This window comes from Simochromis diagramma, unplaced genomic scaffold, assembly GCF_900408965.1.
Source record: "Simochromis diagramma unplaced genomic scaffold, fSimDia1.1 OVJJ01000602.1, whole genome shotgun sequence".
In the NCBI taxonomy this organism is placed as follows: domain Eukaryota; kingdom Metazoa; phylum Chordata; class Actinopteri; order Cichliformes; family Cichlidae; genus Simochromis; species Simochromis diagramma.
In genome coordinates, this window is record NW_024387040.1 from 13,131,427 (window position 1) to 13,147,064 (window position 15,638).

A 15,638-nucleotide genomic window follows, 5' to 3' on the forward strand; every position below is an offset into this window, starting at 1 on the left:
AGGCATTAAGTTGTGGCTTAGACATAACCACCATGCCAACAATTCTCTTCCTTCCATTCTTCTCTGCTGAAGAAAGAGAGCTGAATGACTGCCTGGTTCTGCAGCAATCAGGCAAAAGGCTTAGAAGCAGTGTGCAATTCAAACCAGAATAACTCTTCTCCCATTACAGGTGGAGACGGGAAAATTACTTAAAGCCTGCCTGTGAACTTAAATGGAGTGTGCAAATATCCACTTCCTAAAATAAAACAGTAACAGAATCTTAACAATTAGGGCTGTGCGATATGACCAAAATCTCATTTCCCGATATAAGAATTCTATCATCCCGATAACGATATAAATCACAAAAATGTAACATTTTCTGTAAATTCTGTGAATCTCGGGCAGCTCGACTTGCAGGAAGTGTTTCAAGCTGCGCATCATGTAGCTGGAGTCGAGTGTTTTAACCGATGCATGAAACTATACATTTTTTGACATAAGTTGTAACGGCCGCAGTTTTCTTTGTGAGTATTTATTACACGGCGTGCTGCCGGGAAAAGCCTGTTCTAACGTTTGAGTCTAAGGTTTATTTTTTAGCACCTGGCGGCTCTTTTTTTACTTCTCATCCGTAAATAATCTGCTCTTTCAAGTGATTCAGTTTATTTTGAAAAGTCTCAACAGGATCTTGAGCTTTATTGTGAAAGGTTTGTGGAACATAAACAAGCGGACACGCGATGGTGTTACCGTCGTTGTTGCTAACCACAACGCATAACAACAGTATTAAATATAAGAGAAAGAGAGAACTTTAAGAAATGAATATAGCCACTACAGTGACCATCAGGACGATGAAAAAATATTGCAGTAAACAGTTTATTTTGCGACACCACGAAACAAATGATAGCGTAAAATGAAACGATAGACGTTTTTATATCGTCATCAAATATATATCGTTATATCGAACAGCCCTATTAACAATTACATCACACTAGCTGTGATACGCTCTACTGAGTGCCATCCTGATACATTATTAGTGGCTACGCAGTTTGACCTTCATCTGTTTCCCCCCTTATACTTCTTTTCTCTCCTTCACTAGATCTACCCCTTTCATTGTACAAAGCCTGATAATGTATGTTTCTCGTTGGATTGCATTATTGGTGAATGCCCTTTCTAATGACTTTGTAGTATTCAGTGTAGAGATCTACATAATGTATGCGCCTAGCTTCTCTTGTTTTCTCTATGTTTGTTTAAAGGAAGCCACTGTGGAGCTGATATGTCCAATCAATATCAACTGAGTGAAGAAGAATGTTCTCCATGCAGACAGAAAACGAAGTACATAAAATTCTCGATCAGATTTCATACTACATGTCAAATACAACCTTTTTCCAGAAATGAATCTTATCCTATTTCTAACTGGTTTTCCAGAAAGCTAATGTTCAGTCGCATGTTAATTTTATGACCAGTTAAATCAGCCTGGGGACTAGTGGGACACAAAGCAGCGAGTCCATAATTCTAGGTCAACATCTTTGTTTACCAGTGCATGTGCACTGTCGTAGTTTCACAACTCTGTTAATCAGAAAAGCACTAGACAAAGAATAGACACATTTAGTTCATGCTGTTTCTGAAACATTGCTTTGATGTTGAAAGAAGGTCTTTCTAAAGCATGCACAGGAGTTGAAGGTGAGAGTCACACCGAAGAACATTTATTTCATCAACAATGTGCATGGCAAGTGGGGTGAGGGTGGGGGCTTGGAAAGGAAAAAGAAATGAGGAGGCTATGCACCCTTGCTGATAATCAATGTCTTGGCTTCATATTTGCAATTAGTGAAGGGGATGGGTTTGTTTTTGATTAAATCGCGGCTCTTATGCTCCACTCAAGAGGACTTAATCACTTTTTATGTGGGTGTGCTTGATTGTCTGATTATCACCACATTTTGACCATGCTCCCTCCCAATCAACTCTTCTGAGCACCCCCTTCTATTCAATTGATTTGTAACAGTCACAGTAAACCCTGATGATGAAGCACCCGCCTAATGACCATACATCAAGAGGTGGTGATGAGGGGCGTGCTGAAGACATGCCGTTGATGCACATCGCGGATCCGCCCTAATAGTTGTCCTCTATTTTGACATCTGGGGGGAAACGGAATGAGTCGTTGTCTTCGCAGAAGGATGGTTTACTTCTTGATATACAGTAATAAGATTATCACTGTCCCGGAAGCAACTCTGACACTAATTTAACAGCTCTGCCTCTAACCGCTGCTAAATCTGATATTTGAATGAGAGAAATGAAAATGTGAGAACATCAGCTTTTGAAAACTTGAAGCCTCTGCCTCATAGTCAGTCATAGTGAGTGAAGGCAAATGGTTGAGGCTCCAAGTATCTAAATTGTGCTAATATTGTTGAGTGCTTCAGCAAAAAGAGGAGGGAGTGCACCTTGGAAATAAGGCTTGTCTACATAGTTATCATTTTCTGAAGTGTAATTTACTTAACCCAGCTTACGCTTGTTAATTGTTCTCTTTGGTCAAAGACTAATTGCGTTGTGTTTATAATATATAAAAACATATTGATCAGCTTTTCCAAATGAAGACTGATTATAATAAATCATTTGGTTTCTTTAAACTTAATATTGTGTTCATACAATATGGTCATCATGCAAAAGTTGGTTGTATACTCATACCCAAAGCTTTTTAATAAGGTTTTAATTTTATTTTGATTTGACTTTTTCTTTTCAACTTAGTTTAGTTTGTGTTAGTTCAAGAGTAGTTTCAGTGTTAGTTTGAATCTTAATGTATGGAGGATATACGCCAACATTTAGGGTCATGTGCACAGGTATTACAATCAGAACGCACATTTTGAAAGCAGCTGAGTCTTACTCTTGTAGACATCAAATGTCTCTGCGAACACATCTACCAGCTAAATTAGAATAACATTTTTTTTTTTTTTTTTTTTTTACAAATATTACAGGGTTTTTTTTAGGTGTTTCAATTTGTTTTAACCTTTAAATATTTTTTTTTCCCCACATGCCATTTTAGTCAATAACCTTGCTAATAGCTAACCTAATTGATACTGAAATTATTCATTAATCATTATTATTTTATTATTAATAATAAAAAGTACACAAATTATCCAAACTGTTTGGGTTTCATTCTTAATCATTTTTTGTGTCTGAAATCAAAGTTAAAATTTTTTCTTCCATATGATTATGGGCTCTCCCATTGCTAGTTTTTTTTTTTTTTTTTTTTTGTGATTGTGTTTTTTTTATTTATTACTTTTAAAATCAAATACGTCTTATTTATTTATTAATGTCAGTTTAAGTTCCCTCACTGTTTCTTTGTCTGTTGCCATTTTTTTTCTCATTTTCCATCTACTTCTAATTACTTCCCATTTTAAAGGTTAGCTCTCTTTTGTATCCTGCGATTTCCACCCCTGAATTTCTTTTTCACCTGCGTTAATTGCTTTCACCTGTGTCTCATTCCCCTCCTGTTTGTCATCCCCCAATCTGCCCTGAGAGTATAAATAGTCTTGTCTTCCTCTTTGTCAGCTCATTTGTCTGTGCTCCCTGTTGTGCTAAATCTGTTTTGTGCAGCCCTCTTTGTTCCTTTTTTTTTTTTAATTCCAAGGCTTTTGTTTTTCCAGATTCCTATTTTATCTAATCATTTGGACTTTGATAATTTTGGATGTTTTACTAACTGTGTTTTTGCTTTCCTGTTTTCCTGGACTTCTAGTTTTTTAGACTCTAAATTGGCCAATAAAGAGCTTGCTTTTGTTTATCGTCTGCCTTTACGTCCTGCATTTGGATCCTCTCTCGTCTGCAACCCTCATTCTATGACACTGTCTGCCAGTCAGTGTTTACAAACTCTGATAAATTTAAAAAAACAAACCTCATAAAGTGAAATCATTGTCAGACTATAGCGAGTTGTTTAGAATGGATTTTGACAAATGTCTTTACCATTTTTCTCTTCGCATGTTTACCTGCAGAGAAGCCAAACCTGAGGCCTGCGCTGGAAAGCAATTTCAACATACCCACAGAATCTGTATGATTTCTATATTCACTAACCCTGATGCCTGCAGTCAGAATAAGCCATCACATGAATCTAAGTCAGCCCAGGCTTTAACCTCCGTGCATGATTACAATTAAGTGTCCCGTAAACCGAGCAGCTGATTTTAATTTGAAGGAAAATTTAAATGCAATACAAACAAAAAGCAACGTGCGTGCGTGCGTGCGTGCGTATAAAGCTGAACCTATTTAAAGCCAGGAAGCAAAACTGGTAAAAATGCAGACACTGTAAGCAACAGACTTATCATAATTGACTATTTTATAAAATTTTATTAAATAAGTTACCTGCTCGGGGTGAAATATTGCCTTCATAGTACAGGCTTCTGCTCAAACATGATTGGTAAATAAAACCAGCACCTTGTTCAACAAGGAGTCTAACTTAAGATGCTGCATTAACCAGATTTGTTTCAAACAGCTGTGAATGTGTTCGACCGGAGTTAAGTGCATCCATGACTAATGGGGAAAAAAAAAAAGGATCATTATCAATGGAGCTTAATGCCTATATTCACCATGACAACTTGTAAATAAACAGCAACACCTTAATTTTTAATCCAGTGGAGAGAGGAATATGAATCCATGTCAGTGTGGATGATGATGATGTCCTTTTATTCAGTGCCACGCAGTCATCATTTATCAACTTTACATTTATTATAGTTAATAAATGTAGCTGGAATCCCAGAGTTTACTGTGGGATTAAACAGTTTACTTACAGGTCTTGACTTTCAGAACCAGTAAGACTCATTTAGTTGATTTCCTGGAGATGTGGAGGTTCAAACTTCAGACATCATACATTTAAAAATGTTGCCCAGCATTTTACTGTATTTCATCGTGCCAGCATATTTTTAAAATGAAACATTAAAAAAACTGCTTTTAATCCAGTTTTAGAAACATGACTCATGTTCACATCATCTCCAAGATCCAATCTGTGAGTGTTGCTGATCACAAAAAAAAAAAAAAAAAGATTCCTACAATAGGAAACAGTAAATGTTTCAGTGTAGAGGAACTGATGTTAGGCCAGCTGCTGATTCTAAACGGACTTGAGGTGTGAATGTGAGCGTGAACGGTTGTCTCTGTGTGTTAGCCCTGCGACAGATTGGAGACCTGTCCAGGGTGCACCCTGGCTCTCGCCCTGTGACCGCTGGCATAGGCTGTCACATTGCAACCCTTAACTGTATAGGCAGAGGGAAAACAAATGGACGGATGGAAATAACAAGCTAATGTCTAACCTGAGCGTAAACTGATGCAAATTAATGCGCTCTGAAGAATGATGAAATTACTCCAAATGTCAATCACTTAGCTCAGGTGCATCAGGAGGGGAGGAGTCAAGTTTTTGTTTTTTTTTGTTTTTTTTGAAGAAAGCTTGCCAGTGAGCAGGTTAGGTTGACCTGGTCTGTTGCCTCATTAAGGGAATCAAAGTTTAAGTTTTTCTTTTTAAAGGAAAACTCAGAGTTTCCCTCATCTCAGGGTTAATACACTCTTCACTAAACCTGCTTCCTGGAACGCGGCCCAGAAAGCTTCAGATAAGTTTCTACTTGATTTGTAAATAAATCAAGTAGGACTATAAATATGATGTTGCTGTTCTAAATGATTCACTGTGCAGCTCCTAAAAATCTATTTGATGTGCATATGAATGGAAAATATTTCAGTTTTAAATTAACAGGCACATCACAGACGAAGGTATTTCAGCTTTTAACATGTCATTAATAGCGCACTATCAGCTCTGCAAGTTTGGTGTCCCAGATCAGGCTGAAAGCAAGCCCAGCTGACATTTATACCTACATCAACTCAAGGTGGCCAGTCGATCCGTGCATGTTTTACCAACATCTGAACAGTAATTTTAGTGCAATCAATACTGAAAAGTGCATCTTTAGCGCTCTTGCATGCATACAGACACACATCCTCGCTCTTGCGGATGACTGTGTCCCTAAATATTTCTCAGTGGTTGCTGAATATTTTTCTGCCCTTTTTAGAAAGTTTCCAACAGCGCAGCTTAATGGTGAGATGCTGGCTGTGAAATTTCTCTTGTTACTTCATGTAACGCTTCAATGGTTTAATGCTGAAAACATCTGAACGCTCTTGTGAAGAATGATGATGAAAAGAAATGTTATGTAAAAACTTTACTTTGCTCTTTTTCTTCTTCTTCTTCGCACTGTTGCGCTATTGCTATACATACAACAAGACAGTTGCCTGATTCTGTCAAAGCACAATCCATTTTTAGATCCATGAATAAAACATTTAGCCATCTTAGAGGTTGCCACTTTGCTCTGCAAATGAACACAGGATAAGACAACTGGTGCTCCCTCTAGTTTGGGCTGGAGCTCTCACTCCATCAAATATCGCATTATTTAAGGTATACTTTAGCGGCAGGCGCGTACCCAGTGAAACTCATTTGAAGACTAGGGGATCTGGTTCCAACAGCTTCCACTACATCACAGTAGTCAGTGAAGCTTCACTCATATACTGTATTCAGGGTTTGGGGATTTCCATCATCTTCAAAAAATTACGGTCCAATCTGTACCTGTCTTACGACTTCAAAGCAGCCTGCTGAGCTGACTGACATGGAGACATTCACACCTCCCACTGGGAGAATGGGTTGTCTCCTGTCTACTCTCTGGACAAGCCCTGTCCCCTGCCAAGCATTTGCGTCTCACTCATGCACGAAGCTGTCATTTTCCAAATGCATCAACCCCCCCAGAAAGGTGTCACTGGGGATTATAGGATACCTCGGGGGATTAAAATGTTCTTGACAGACTGGCTGTTTCACTTATTCCCAGGCGTCTCTCTATGCCGTCGTATGTAAAAGTATTGATAAAAAGTTCACCTGAGATATCTGACTGTCAAAGGCCAAATCTTACAATGCGATAGACACGTATGTTTGACTGTGTAGATGTCCTAGCACACAGCGGCGTTTTTTTGTGGGGTTTTTTGTTTTGGTTTTTTTTGACCATGCAATGACTTTTTATCTGAATTTTTTAATGATCACGGAACGTCTTTTTCAAACTTTACATTTTTAGATGAGCGTTGGCAATTCCCTGCAGTGGAGCTGCTCATTTGCTGCTTGCTAACGTCCAGAGTTTTTTAATCAAGCAAAGGGGGGAAAAGGAGAAAAAAAAAAAAAAAAAAAAAAAAAACAAATTTGCCAAGTGCATTAATCCTCCCCCTCCTCTTCCTCCTCCTCCTTCTCCTCCTCCTCCTCCTCGTCCTCCTCTCCTGTCTTCGTCTAATTAAGGGTCATTCTGTCTCCTGGCCACATTAGGACACTGCACACTTGTCTCAACCCACATAATTAAATGTTTTTGTGCTTACCATCTGGAGACCTCATCTCTTTAAACATGCATGTCAAATTGACTCCTTAATAATGTTTATGTTTCTTCTCAGTGCTTTATTATCATCCAGGATTAGCTGTTTGTGTTTACTTTGCTTTCATCAGCATCACCCTCCACACACACACATACAAACACTCACACAAACACAGAGTGAACACACAGAACAAGAGTACCCTTAAGGTAGCAGCAGATCTAGCACAGAGCAGTCAGCAAACTTAACAATCGTGAACTTCAAAGCAGTGGACAAATTTAATATAAAAGTAACCATGTTTATGCAGTAAGTGCATCAACAAACCGGTGCCCCAGATATGGTGCAGCTATTGTTTATTACTGCTTCTACTAAGGATGCGATGCCTCATCGATGATAAGGATTATATATTTTTGGTTTTCTGGGAGTGCCGATGTGGGATTTTACAATATATTAGGGAAAAAAGAAAACTTTTCAACAATAAAGATCCCAGATTGGCACAAATAGCAGACATTTAAGGTTGAAAGAGATATTTGCTGATGCTTTTTTTTTTTTTTTTTCCCCATCTCACCCTTTTGTCCAAGCATGTCATCCCTCTTTCCTTTCTTTCCCCCTTCAAATAGTACCATTGTTGAAATACAGACATATGTGGAGTCAGAGAAGCGTTCTGCCTTTCTCATTCCCTTTTTCTCAGAGCGCAGTTGAGGATTAGTCTGTGCCTGAGTGCCTAGAATAATGATCACTGCAGCGGAGAAACACATTTTCACATTTCAGGAGATAAGGGCAGGCAATCTGCAAGCAGAGGACTTAACCAGCTCCCTGTGGCTTATTGTGGAGCTGACAGAAAAGTCACAACCAAACGCCAACACTAGGCTGCATCATACCTTGCACAACCAGGAAGAACACCCACTACTATGTTTTCCACTGTGAGGGATATCAGTCACTCTGACACTCCGGTGGCACTTGTAACATTTCCAACGACGAGGCACCCCAGCTTACTGTGCCAGTGTCCAATTTCTTACTGAAGTGGTTAATTTCCCACCATCTGATCAAATCTGGGTTTATTTCCCACAGAGAAACCAAATCTAATATTTCACTTCAAAGATGGCTTGATGTAGAGGGCTACTCTCACTTTCAGCCTTAATCCACTCTTGCGCATAGCTGGCTTCCCAGAGTTGTAGGCATGCTGAGAGGCACTCATTAACTCCAGAGAAGAGCACATTTTTGGACATTATGACAGAATTGGTTGGACATAATGTCAGAACTACACACCTTTACAAATGAGACATGTATAATGCCGACACAGCAATAAAACAGCTTGCCCCTTTTGTAAACTGTTATAAAATAATAAAGAAAATGGGGGAGGGGGGGACAAAAATGTCAAGTAAGCATTTAAAAGCAAGTTCCCTGAGATAAAAAAAAAAATATATATATATATATATTTTTTTTTCCCTTTTCTTTTTTTCCTCCACGTTTCAGTCAATTGAATAAAAACCTTACCTTTCCCACATACTGTGCATCCTGGTCCCATGTGTTCTTCTAAAACAAAGAATTGGTTCCAGATCCATCCACGCTTAGGCCTGTGGTGCACCTCCGTCTCCCCGTTAGCCAGTTTGGTCTGGTTCTTGGAGGGCACTTTGGTAGGAACGTGATGGCTCGCCCCAGAGCACCTCTGGATGAAACAGAGGCAGACCAGAAAGGGACACAGACAAGAGGTGGTGGATATCCTCATGGTGGCGTGTGCTTTTGTAAAGTTATCCCCGCGTTTCGAGGTGGCAAGGTCCTCCCACCGCCGCCGCTGTAGCCGCCACCTACAGCCACCGCTGCAGACCTGTGCAGTAGTCCCAGCAAAAGAGGAATCTAAATCCAAACTATAGATGGGATGGTCCGGGAGGATCCTCTAAGGTTCATGACCCAAAGCGATATTCATTTACATTATGGAATTTCCCCGACTAAGAAAGGCTGTACACATGGACGTGAACTTCTGGGTAGATCTATGAAGAGCAGAGGTTAATCCCGGAAGCCATTCTGGATTTCCTGGGAGAGAGAGAAGAGGGAAGAGAAACACAGAGTTAGAGATTAATTTGATGGATATTAGAAGCTAAATGTTCACTAATTCCCTCCAATTAAATTGCGGCTCGTAAATCCTTACAGATGAGGATGCCCACTTCAAACTGGCTGACTGTGATAAACAAAAACAAAAAAAGCAGCAAGAAATCCTGCTTCAGTATTGCAGCCAATTTTGCCATTATGCAGATAACAAAACATCTTCTGACTTGTTGAGTAACAGTGCTGTTAAAAAGGTTGTCCGTGCCTATGAGGTCAGAGCGCTTGGTGACTGATCCTGCCCTGTAAGGTCGGATCGCAACAGTGTGACCCAAACGAGGACTTTAAAGCCTCCTGTTAGCTTTATTTATTTATTTATTTTTTTTAATGTGGACGTTTTAAATACAGCTAAGGCGTACTGTGAGGCTGAAGACTGTGTGCCACATGCACAGTGAATAATAAATGTGGCAGGAAGAAACACATTTATAATGAAAAGGACAGACATCAAGCCACTCAGACGTAAGGCAGAAGGTGATTTTCAGATGGCAGTGGAATGGAAACAGGGAGAAGGAATATTTTTCCTAAATCAAAATTATATACAGTATCGAAGATGGAATTAAAGTAGTAAAAAATAACTGCAAGCACTGCTGGATTTCTCTTAGTGTGCATTCAAGTGAAGCACAGTCAGTCCCTGAATTCCCTTTAAAAATGTGCATTACAGGCGCACCTGCAACTCAGCGGCCTTTAAGGAGGAGGTATGAGTGAGTGAACTGTCTGATTTCTGGGGTGTATTTTAAAGCTAGATGTGCTATTTAACTGCTGCTGAAGCATGACATCAGTATTCACTGCTCATTTTCCTTTTTTTTTTTTTTTTTTTTTTTTTTTTTTTGCTGAGGAAATTTTTCAATGTGACCTTGCTATTCTGAAATGCCCTTCAGTTTGATGCCACAACTAAAGAAAAATGTCCAACTTCAGTGTCTGATATGTGATTCTACTGCATGGGGACACAGGAGGAGGAAAAATTGTGCATTAGTAGTTGGTATAACTGTAAAGACACAGACGCATATTGAGTTTTGTTGGGGTTTTTTCTTTTCCTTGTAATGTGCAAAGCTAAAAGTACTTAGCTGGAGAGCTGTCCACTGTTACCAACTTAAATGAACACAAATGTTGAAACTACCTTAGGCCAAAACAAAACAGCTTGTCATGGACAAGTTTGCACCATTTTTGTAAATCATGTTTAGAGTAGAGATGGCATGATAACACTTATGTCCGATACCGATATCATAAATATGGATATCTGCCGATACCAATATGAATCCGATATAGTGTTTGTTTGTTTTTTAATATCTTGCTGCATTTTGTACAAGTTCATACTCAATTTTAAATAAACAACAACACTAAAGCTATTCTGTTATACCTGTATGTAAAACAATACACTGCACCGCTGGTTTCCTCTCTCTAGTGCAAAGTGGGTGAAAAACAAACAAGAGAGACGGGAGTCGCGACAGAAAAGCGAATCAGCTGATCATTGATCAGTTTCATGATTGAAGTAACAGCAGGAGAGGGAGGGAGAGAGAAGAGGCAGTCGCTCCATATATCGGTTGTTAAGCTTAATGTGGGAATGCTTTACAAACATTCAGAGATGAACTTGCACACTTGCTTTACTTCTCTCTGGGATAACTTCCTCGGAGATGAAATGCCGGTTTGGTAGCGAGGCTACAAATACACACAGCCGCTCTATCACGTGAGCACACTGCTCCGCGTAACTCAGCTCATAACCGTAGCACGTCGGTGTCGCAAGTTTTGTGAGGAGCTTTTGTGATATTTAATGGATCGGATTACATTTTTTATTTCTCTCGATCCAGTAATTTACGTCAGTATCGGACCGATACGTAATATCGGATCGGTCCATCTCTAGTTTAGAGTATACAGTTAATGTACCGTGTGAAACATTTGAATTTCACCTTCACAGTAAAGCAAAAATAGGGTTAGCAAACTCTAAGTCTTGTTTTGGCTAATCACCAGTGTTGGGTAAGTTACTTTAAATTAGTAACTTAGTTACATTACTAGTTACTTCCATCAAAAGTAACTCAGTTACTTCAAGTTACTCGTTACTTTCAAAGTAACTAGTTACTAGGGAAAGTAACTTTGGTTTTACTCAGACTTCTCTTGTTAATGTGTTGCTAACTGGATACCCAGCAAGACTGCCAGTCTTCTAGCTTGCTTACTTGCCACAAGTGCACTGTGCCACCTACCAAAGGAAAAAATAATGTGCATATTTCCACGAGGAGAAATCCCACGCCTGGACCGTCGTTGACCGCCGCCATGATTCTAGCCTACGTCACAGCGTCATGTGCGCTTTTTACATCCAACACAAAAACTGCAGTCGTGGTGCTTTCGATTGTACTCAGAACTCAGAAATTCTGCCTTCTGAATAGGAAGATGTAGGTAACACCAGACTGCAGATGAGCTGCATACAGGGCTGGACTGGGACAAAAAAATCAGCCCGGGCATTTTGACTAGAGACCGGCCCACCATTATAGCAAAAATCATAAAGCCTTTGAATGAAAACAAACACTGTTGTGACAGTGATGTACACTGTCTTGATGGTATATATGTATCAATCAATCAATCGTTTGTTGTAAGACTCAGATAATTATTTATTAAAAGCTAGACATTTGAAATGGGAATAAGAAAGTATTTCCTTGTGCCCCCCTTTCCCTTTTAATGCCCTACCTGGCCCCCTGGCAACACTTCGCTAGATCCGCCCCTGCACAGTTACCAGCTGTCAGCTACTTAGAAAAGGATCCTGGTGTTATTTGTCTCTCAGAAACAGTTCATAACTTCAACTCATTCAATGAACAAAATAAAGTTCAACATCATTAACTTCATAGCACCCACCCAGCTGTATAGAAACCCCGTCATGTTAGCTAGCACGCAGTATGAAAAAGTCAGCACAACGAAAATAAACTCCACCTAAACTTGGTTTATATCTGACCCAGATAGACTGCAGGTCATAACGTCTTACCTGAAGTTCAGTTCACCTGACACTCGGACTAGCGGCCGCTTCGGGTCTCTCCTCCTCCTGCGTCCCCTTTCCCTCCTCCACCTGCTGGCCTCCACCACTTGCTAATGTTACTGAATCTGTGGAAGCTCCGCGATAGCCACCACACGAAGTAACGAGTAACGACCCTATCTAAATCCCAGTAACGAGTAACGCGTTCCTGATTTTGGCATAATAACTAGTTACCGTGCTCGTTACCACAATAATAACGTAGTTACTGTAACGCGTTACTTAATAACGCGTTAGTCCCAACACTGCTAATCACGCATACTAGGCATCTGACAGGATACATGTCCGCTCCATATTTACAGAAAGCATCTGTAATGCATGTTGACTGCATCCAGACGTAGAATTGGAACATATTGACTGACATTTCAATTCCACTTTTCAATTCAACTTTGTTGGGTTTTTCTCTTGTTGTGATTTGGTGCTTTATAAACAATCATATGTACCCATATGAGCAAGCACTTTGGCGACAGTGGGAGGGGAAAAACTCCCTTTTATGAGGAAGAAACCTCCGACAGAAACTGACTCAGGGAGGGGCGGCCACCTGCCATGACCAGTGGTGAGAGAAGACAGGAAGTTAAAAAAAAAAATGCTTATGACAAAAACCCATGTTTGAAGCAAGTAATAATGTCAAATATTATACTAAACTATTTATAATGCATAGATTTTTTTTTTTAATTAAAAACCTCTGCCCATGTCTTTTGCTTTTAAATTAAAACTTAAGTTCTCCATTTGAACATGAAATGATAAATGAAGTGTGAATAAACACAAATACAGTACAAGAATACAAAAATAAAAAAAAAAAAAAAGGAAATAAATACAAGGAGGAAAAACGTGTTTGTACTTTGTTTCCCTTCTCTTCCCCCCATACATAATAAAATGTTCCACAGTCTTGAATACTAACGTACAGCAGAGAGTTGGTCTAGCATTCAAGTGTTACAGCAGAATAGCAGCTTCACAGGGATTATCAAGAGGACAAATACTTGCATTTGATATATAACAGGATAAAGGAGCTGACAGACTTCAAAGTGTGCTTCTATCTCTTACAATGCATGTGTCAACATTAGAGAGAAATGCTGAAACAGGATATTAATGCAACTTACCACTGTCACATACTTTGAAGGATAATCACTGAATTATTTTTTTATAAATATTTTTTTTCTCCATGTGGATTAAGATGTGCTCAGAACTCCTTGGCTAATCCCCATGTATTAAATATCTTTACACACAAATTATTGAGCTAAACTATAGTTGTTGGTCATGTTCACTAAGTGCAGTGGTTGTAATGTGAAATACTGAATGCCAGCCCGTGCAGTCAAAGGAAAGGAAAAGTGGTGTGGTACAAAGTCTTGGATTAAAGCTGAGCAGGATAAATACTCAACCACACACTAAACCTGTAATCTTGGAAATGATTTTCATCTCTATAGGTAGCTATGCCCAAATCCTGCTTCCCCTGCTCTCCACCTATATCGGAGAAAATTATACCAAACCCTGCAGAAAATTGTAAAGCAATATCATAAATAAAGTGTTTTAGAGATTTTAAGGTTTGTTTCTTGGATCACAATAATTTTTCTGACTCGATAATACAATTCAGTGACAGTGTAAAACATTTTCCTACATGGGAAAGCACTGGTGAACCGTTTGAGGTACCTGAGCAAGTCAGACTGGGTGTCAGAATATCTTTTCCAGTAGTTTCACTTTCACCTCCTGGGGCTCACTTCAATCAGCCTCCTAATTGTCTGATTATCGTGCTGATTCTAAGCAAAATACATTTCAGGGAGCCATGAAATCAACAGCATCTGGCTCCATCAATGGAAATAATTTCCCCCCTTTTTATGATGATTATATTGTTTTGAGCAGTCTTCAGCCCACGGCATGTTTAAATATGTGCAGCGCTTTAACAGGATGGGTTATGCAGCACAGGCAACCGCAAAGATTTTGGCAGAATGTTTGCTAGACTGTCTACATTTATAAGCGCGTCAGTTGTATTTCAATATGATTTTGTACATGAACTTAACTGGGATAATATAATGAAAAGTACTGCATTGACAAAGTATGCCAAACCAAATGTTTCTACAATAGTTTTAAAGGATAAAGATACCAACAATCACCAAATATTTGATATTTAACTATAACAAATCCAAAGTGGGTTAACTGGTTTTAATGGATTTGATCCAACTACTGTACAGTAGTAGGACAGTTTTTTTTTTTTTTCTATAGCCAAAGGCCCATATGAGCAAGAACATTTGTTTAAATACAACAATACAAACAAAATAAATAGTACAGAAAGATGTATTACATTACAAATATCTGTATCTGCAAACAAAAGCATATTGGCACAAAAGCTCCTTCTACAAATATTTCTGATTTTTCCAACCTCAAGGGCTGAAAAATGAAGCCAATCCCAAAGTGCCAGAAACGATATCTCTAGAGGCCACTTAAGGCTGGCTCCAAAAGGGAGTCAATCCCCTACACTGCCATATTAAAATCCTGAACTAGGCAGCACTGAGAAGAATATTGAGAACCCTTTGCAAAATAAATGTGTGTGTGTGTGTGTGTGTGTGTGTGTGTGTGTGTGTGTGTGTGTGTGTGTGTGTGTGTGTGTACAGTGAATTGTTTGTGGTTTGGAAAGGAGGAGTCATTTATGATGTCGTGAGCCTTCTTCACACTGCTCTTCCAGGATCCCAGGGTTTGTTTGGTTTTTTTTTTTTGTTTGTTTTTTTTATTATACATACAGGCATGAATATCAGCTATGGGATATTTGGTTAAATATGCCTTAGCACAGCGGTCCCCAACCTTTTTTGCGCCACGGAACGGCTTATGCCCGAAAATATTTTCACGGACCGGCCTTTAAGGTGTCGCGGATAAATACAACAAAATAAAACTAGTACCGGTACAGAAAAAAAGAAGATTTATTCATAACACACGTGAAAAGACTCAGGAAAACCAAGTTAACGATAAAACCAATAACAAAAAAACCCTGAAAACCATACATTTCAGACCTGAGCCTCAACTCTCACGGCCCGGTACCGGTCTGAGGGCCCGGGGGTTGGGGACCGCTGCCTTAGCAGGTTGCACCTTGACCAGATGCCTTTGGTGCCCATCAACAAGCTTCTGTCTTCTAGTTTTGACAAGACATTTTAACACTCTGCTTATGAGTATGCCTCTTGCCAGGAAACCAACCAATTTAAAATAA

General features: G+C 39.3%; 1 protein-coding gene and 1 long non-coding RNA gene across 2 annotated transcripts in view; one reads left to right on the top strand and one right to left on the bottom strand.

The window, feature by feature from the left end:
* The window catches only part of LOC120741228 (cadherin-18-like), a 180,656-nt gene that overhangs the window by 62,107 nt on the left and 102,911 nt on the right, over positions 1–15,638 (bottom strand). Inside the window, 2 exon segments of the mRNA XM_040043994.1 lie at positions 8,827–8,847; positions 8,849–9,363. Coding sequence (XP_039899928.1) covers positions 8,827–8,847; positions 8,849–9,058 — 231 coding nt within the window. The 5' untranslated portion in view covers positions 9,059–9,363.
* Positions 3,537–7,519, top strand: LOC120741230. Its single transcript, XR_005697574.1, has 2 exons — positions 3,537–3,816; positions 3,954–7,519. It is a non-coding gene; the product is annotated as an uncharacterized LOC120741230 (long non-coding RNA).